Below are 7004 nucleotides of genomic sequence, written 5' to 3'. Positions count from 1 at the left end.
TACAAAAGCAATAAAAAAACATAACACATCCATTGTTATACATTCATTCTTTAAAATGCTTTAAATGTAACATCTTCACTCAAGAGAGCAAAGCTAAAGATGGGTTGATTTTACAGGAAGATTAAATCAACACCAAAAAGTTGCTTTTGAGCAAAGCTTTCAGTGAAGTGAAATGACTCACATCATTTCAGACTTCTGCCGTTTCTAATTTTGCTTTCATTTCAAATGCACAAAATCAGTGTATATATAAAACACTCGCCCTTTAGGTACGCATGATTAGTCTGCGTAAGATCAAATTATGACCTACAATTATGTTCCAAAAATGTGTGACCCCATACAGTGGTGTTTAAAAATGAAACAAACGAAATCTTGAGTTCACGTGTAACCACGGCAACCAACACAATGAAAGTCTCCAACATAACATTATCTTTGTGTTGCTAGTGTGTACTCCAAGTTTCACTCTCAATATCGACAAAGGCTGTGCAGTGTGTTCTGAACCCGGCGTGGCCAAAGCGCACACACACATTTCATTGTGAATTCAGTAACAAATGCCTCACAAAGGCAGAATCGCAAAAAGCAGACAGCAGAAGTAAGTAAGTGCAGCACCTTTTGCAATCAGAGGAAAGTTTGAATGTAATAAAATAGAAATATTCTTTATTATTCCTCTGGAAAAATATTCCTAACTCTATTTGGCCTAATTCTTTCTTCTGAAATTATTCAACTACCTCCACCTCACCCAGCACCTACACTGACGGCTAGAATATTTCTTAGCTCAAATTGCAAAAGTAGCATTTTATAGCAAAAAGAAACTGACACTTTGTGGCTAAGTGGCCTACTCTGACTGGCAGATCTATGCGTGTTTTGATCTGATACGTTTGATAAACATTTAGAACAAGAGTACATATGGCAAAGATCAGACTGTCAGAGGTGTGTGCCCTTATTTACCGTCATGCCCAATAAATAAGAACATGTCTTTTGATGAAGCTTGTTTTCCAGATTATAAGAACCCTTTGAAAATTAACCTTTAACCATGAATTAAACATACGATTCATGAAGAACACATTTCTGTACTAAAAATATGTTTTTTCTTTTATTGCTCTGATGAAATATTCTCATCCTTCCAAGAAACTAAATGTCAAGTTTTCTTTACCTGTAAGCAACTACCAGAAAAGAAATAAAAAAAATACTTGAAAACATCAGTCTGTTTTTGTAATTAATTTCTATATTGCGTTTCACTCAGTAAATGAACTTACTGAAATAAATTAACTTCAGTCATATTCCAATATACTGAATATGACTGAAGGTGTTTGGTGTGAGCCTTCATCTGTTTCAGGTCCAACTACGGACATTTGGTATTGCACACTTCTCAACAATTATGGCACTATTAAATAAATATAACTTTTCTGTGAAAATATGAAACGTGCATCTTTGATAACATCTCTTGCAGAGGGGTTCATCCACTTCAAAGTTGACATTACAGTATTTTTTTTTTGTTTGTTTTTTGTGCAAGTAAAAGGAGAAAATGGTTATATTTGTTAATCAAACTGAAAAAAAGCCATTTGTTCCTTACTATGTCTTTGAACATTTCAATATTGATGTTGTCAGATATGGACTTGTAAAATGCTCTTTGCACTCCTAGATTATCCTCTTTTCACTGCTCTACGAGATTTTTAATTCTACGGGTAATTTTCTGGAGCTTTCCAGTGTGATACTGTTTTTTACACTAATGTTCATTTAACCTGCTGTGTTTATTCTGAGGTCAACATTCAGTAGTTAGGTGAGTTAGGTTAGTCTAAGCGACTACCTCTTCAAGTTTGGTTAAATTTCCTTCCAAGAAAAACTCTTCAATCACAAGAATATCTTTTATATTTTACTTTAACTTGCACTTGTATTTCAAAACTCAAATAATTCCCTCATTATTGCTTAGTTTTTGGAAAACTAAAACTGCCTCATACCATTTTGTGCTTGGTTTACACAATATTTCACCTGTCATGAGAAAAATACTGACAATATTTGTTACTTCATGTCTATTACTGTAATACCAAAAAAAAAAAAAAAAAAAGCTGCCGGAAGAATCACATCAAACAATAAAAAACAGTTAGAAAAAACTGGATCCATACAATCTTTGAGGTCTCAATATTTAATGGCTCAATTAAAATTCATAGCAAGGTTTTTTTTTTTTTTTTCCTTCATAGAATTAAGATGGATATCTTACAAAGGCATGACAACACAGACCGTATATCTTTAACGGACTAATACAGATTTGCTGGCAAGCATTGAAGCCGTCTCTTAAAGCAAACTTTACCTGGCTCACAGATGACTAATTTACAAGCATATACTTAAGTCTTCTATCATGTTTTATATTCTTTTTGTACAAGATACATTTGTGTACACAAAATCGTTCAGCGAGGTGTGTGGTAGCTCACACACTCGCATACACCCGCCCATACTTGCAAGGAGACACGTGCTCCCTTGCACATACACAAGATCACCTATAAACACATTCAGTCTCATGAATATTATGCATATGTAGTCATTTACATTACAACAGAGATTGTCATCTCATCACTTCCTATGTATTTCCCTTTTTGTTTGTTGTGAACCAAGTAAATTCCAGTTCTTTCAGAGTCTTTCAAGTTTGCAACCACTGTCATTTCTTAGGGGGTACTGCTATGTACAATTTCAAATCCAGATCAAGTGACTGTATAGATATTTGTGACTCTGTAGAGGTACATGTGGCATGGTAACTTCACAAGGTTTGAATGTGTACACTGTATAACATTTGTCTTGCTCCATTAAGTGGAGGAACAGGAAGAGAGGTTAATATCTACACGGATACTGGTTCTAGAGATGTGGATGCATGAAGCACACAGTCCACAAAATGTCAGAATGTCGTTTTAGAGTCCAAACAGTTCATGCAAACTATGACACAGAGTTGACATGGTGATCTATAACACTCATTCTTAAAGAATCTGGTAAGGAAGGAAAGGCTTTGCTGTTTTTTTTAATATATATGTATATATATATTTTTTTTTTTTCTCAGTTTTCTGTCTTTGCAGTGAAATGACAAAAGAAAATATGAAAACATTGAGAGCACAATCATGCAAAGTGAAAACGTGTGACCATTAATCATTTGGACTTTTCCAATAATTCCTTAGACAAAGTAATCTTGACACAGAAAAAAAATAAAATAAACTACTTCCCCAGAGCTGCCTTATGTTGTATAATAATAATAGGCAGTCAAATGATATGACTTTGTTTAAAAAAAATAAAAAATACATCACCCAATATACATCAGGAACAACATGATAAAACCAAATGCAGCCTAGTTTTCAAGAACCAAAGAGAAAATACGAATTGGGCTTTGAATGGAACTGGTTTATATTCATGAATTTATTTGTAATACTTAAAGACAGGAAATATTATGTTCACAGGTGACTGGATATTTCAGTATAAGCTCATTTTAATTACAGTGCAATTGTGCGTATATGATTACATACCAACACTACATACACACTCACTGGCCACTTTATTAGGTAAGCCTTCCTAGTAATGAGTCGGACTCCTTTTTTATCTCCAGAACATCCTTAATTCAGTAAGTCTAACAAAATGTAGAAAACATTCCTCCCATACAATAACAATGTTGAGAGGATAGCATCATACAGTTGCTGCTCATCCATCTTGTGGATTTCCTCTTCAGCCTCACCCCAGAGGTGGTTTATCGTGTTAATATTTGTTGAATATGAATGATTGTTATTGATGCTCTTTGAACTTAGTGCACCTAATAGATTGGCAATTTAATATAGTCTCAATAAATGTATTATTTTAGCTGAACACCACTTTTGTTGTTTTTAAATGTGGCATGGAAATACATTTAACTTTTATTTAATCTTGCTATGTGGGTGGGGAGTCTAAGAGAAGGGACAATTTTCAATGTATCTATAAACAATTCAACAACAACAAAAAAAAATCTAAAACCTCTTTTTTATCTGACAATTTTGTCGGGAGTCTTAACAGATTTATCTTCCGTGTGAATTCAAAGGTAGCAAGAGACTGAAAATATTTATGAATATTCCCAGGCAACTTTTGGATAAAATATTGCAGGTGTCTGATATGTGGAGTTGAATCTGCATTTGGCGCAGTGATAAAACTCCAATTTTCTCTGACATTATGATGTATGCTCCCTTTGATATGCGATCGTTTTGATTAAAAATGCATTAGGAATACCACTCAGTCTGCTAGAACAATGAGGGAAGAAAAGAAAGTAGAACAAGACAGAAGAAAAGTCAAAGTATTGGTAAATTAGCTGAAACTGGGTTCTCAGATGGGGACAACAGATGTGTATGGGAGGGTTGACTGATTTGAATTCAATTCATTTTCATAATTGACTGAGGTGAAATTGAACTGCCCTTTCTTTGTCCTTGACACACTGTTCCCTTAAGTGATCATTTCAGCGAATATCAGATAAATCTCCCTTATGTTGTTAAGAGGCATTGTTGGAGAGAGTAAAATAGCTAAGAGCATACAAACACAATTTGCCTCGCACCTTCCCTCGGGGATATGGTGCTACGTTATAGATTTAGGCCTGCTCCCAATTTGCAAGATGCTACAAGAAAATGAATTGCATGAGCCATATACCTGATGATGTCGACACCTGGTTCGGATGGCACAGGAGAGAAAAATGGATATCAGCAAAGTTACTTATTGTTGTGGCAATACATTATGCTGCACCCAATCTGTTACAAGTTAGTCAGAAGTAGTTATTATCATCAGAGAAAATTTGCATGTTTGGGCAAAGATGCCATTTTAAACCGTGTGAGGAATGACCTTCAGGGGGCACCTCTTAAAGAAATCCCAGTGTTTATTATAATAAGTGCAGAGAGAACACAAAGAAAGTAAAGATGATATAATTAGACGCTAAATGCTGTTAAAATTCTAGCTGGGATTTCTTTTCTAGTGCCAACAAAATGTAAAAGCTGATCTTCGAAACTCACCAACTTGCAAGCAATTGATGTGTGAAATACTTTTGTTAACACAAGAACAAAAGAGGTATATAACGCTGCAGTCTTTGAGCTTTTGTCACCTTTTTCTCTGCCCTTGTATCTATTACTGGATTACCAACCAAATCTCTTTAAGCTCCCAAACCACAATAAGGTTCACAGCGGAAATCACACATCAAAGTAATTAGGCTGTGAATGCCATAATTGCATCCATGGATGTGTTTGTGAAGGGTTTCTGAGCAGAAAAATTGAAAATGCAAACAAAACCAAAAAAAAAGAAAAAAAAAAAGAAGCTATTTTTCCAAAGCACATCTGTTTTTGCCTTTCAAGATCAAGCAACTGCAGTAATGTTGGGAGTGAACATTTAAAAGGATTGGCAGTGATGCTGCAATCACCATATGGAAAACATTGTGAGTACGCATTTGTGCATGAGCAAATAGTTTGTGTTGTTTTGAAAATTGCGTTTGCTTTCTGGTCCATGGTGAAAATGTAGAATGCAAAAGATTAAGATGCGTCTTCCATTGCCCTAGATATGCTTTGTAGATGTTTCTCTCTTGTAACCCCTTCTGCAGTCCCCTGACCAAAATAGACTTCTGAAACACGTTTGGGTAGCAACATCTCTCACTGCCAAAGGAGCTTGTTACACTTGGTATAAAGAGCAATACTTCACTAGAACTTAAACAGAAACACCACCAGCCCAGAGCTCATAATTAACATTTAGCCTGATTTAGCTCACTCATAACACAAAGTACTGCATTTGCATTTGCATCTTTGCCAGGAATTGGTCTTTTAGGACACCGTCTCTGTAAGCTGGGCCTGTGAAGCTTTAAGTGTGTGGGTCCCTTTTTCTTATCTCTAAGCAAACATCACCAAACAGAAAGCAAAAGAATGCTCTTTTTTTTTCTTCCTGTAATAGTCTACTTTGGTATACGACTACCTTTTATTTATAATACAAGCGCATGATGAGTTGAGACTTCCATTTTCTTTCAAATGCATAAGCTGTCGGACTGATTCCACTTGATTGTGTCTGAACATCGTTATCGTGGTTTCATTCATACTCGTGTGTCGTCGTTGGTAAAACTGAGCTTGGGCTGATCAAAGTTACTGAAATCCTGCATACGTCCGCATGTACGCAAACATAGCAACTATTAAGTCTCAAGCCATCTGTAGATGGAGTTTTGTTTACTCTAAGTCAGGCCAGTGAAGATGTCTCTTAGAATTACAGCTGGTGCTCGTGTAGGAAAGAGCTGCTGCCACCAGTAGGAGTGTGCTGCCCAGGCGAGGAGAAGCTTGCCAGAGGAATGACCTTCACTGGGTCCTCCTTCTTACTGCTGCAGTGTCTATCCAGGGTGTTGTAGAACTGTGGTCGGGTGAACCCTTTGTCCAGCTCATCTCTTTTGGGCACAGATCTACCCAGAGTGTGGCGGCCATCCATGACCCCCATGCCACCTATGTTAGCTTTTACTCCCTGGAAGCCAAAGGAGGGGAGCGCAGCAGTGATGGTGGTGGTGGTAGGGGTGGAGGTGGGGCTGTTGCTGCCAGGGCTCTGGAGCTGGGCCAGGGTCGGGGGCATCCAGCAGCTGTCAGAGTGGCCCAGTATTAGACACTCCTGGGTGCAGGTCTCGGATGCCTCAGCCAGAGCTTTCTTCAAATTTACTTCAATGGCTGCAAAAAGAACAGAAAGGAGATGAGGAAAAAAAAAACTGTTAATAAAACAGTTTAAAAAGGCACTGAACATGTATATATTGTACATATTTCTGAGGTGATTTAAAATGAAATTCACACTAGATGCTGAAGGCAACCAAAATAATCTAAGCATACAGAAATAAACAGATTTTTCCATAAATTAGACTAAGTGTAATCAAATAGAGTATTGCATCTAGACTCAAACAAGCAACTAGATGTTCTCCATGGAAAACATCTGCAGTTCACTTGTCCTTCTTTTGTTGGACTTTGAGTTCCTAGAAAATGAATCAAACCTTGTTCATATATATATATATATAT

At 36.5% G+C, this 7004-nt stretch overlaps 1 protein-coding gene across 4 annotated transcripts in view; it reads right to left on the bottom strand.

The window, feature by feature from the left end:
- Window positions 1-2128: 2128 nt before the first annotated feature.
- The window catches only part of pcdh11 (protocadherin 11), a 170116-nt gene continuing 165240 nt past the window's right edge, over window positions 2129-7004 (bottom strand). For all 4 annotated transcript variants that reach the window (XM_007550385.2, XM_016670583.1, XM_016670584.1 and 1 more), the window contains one exon: window positions 2129-6665. In XM_007550385.2, coding sequence (XP_007550447.1) covers window positions 6220-6665 — 446 coding nt within the window. In that variant the 3' untranslated portion in view covers window positions 2129-6219. The remainder of the gene's footprint in view (window positions 6666-7004) is intronic.

Source organism: Poecilia formosa, unplaced genomic scaffold (assembly GCF_000485575.1).
Source record: "Poecilia formosa unplaced genomic scaffold, Poecilia_formosa-5.1.2 Scaffold35, whole genome shotgun sequence".
Lineage (NCBI taxonomy): Eukaryota > Metazoa > Chordata > Actinopteri > Cyprinodontiformes > Poeciliidae > Poecilia > Poecilia formosa.
Note: the sequence above shows the minus strand (reverse complement) of the source record. Positions and strands in the feature narration are given on the sequence as shown.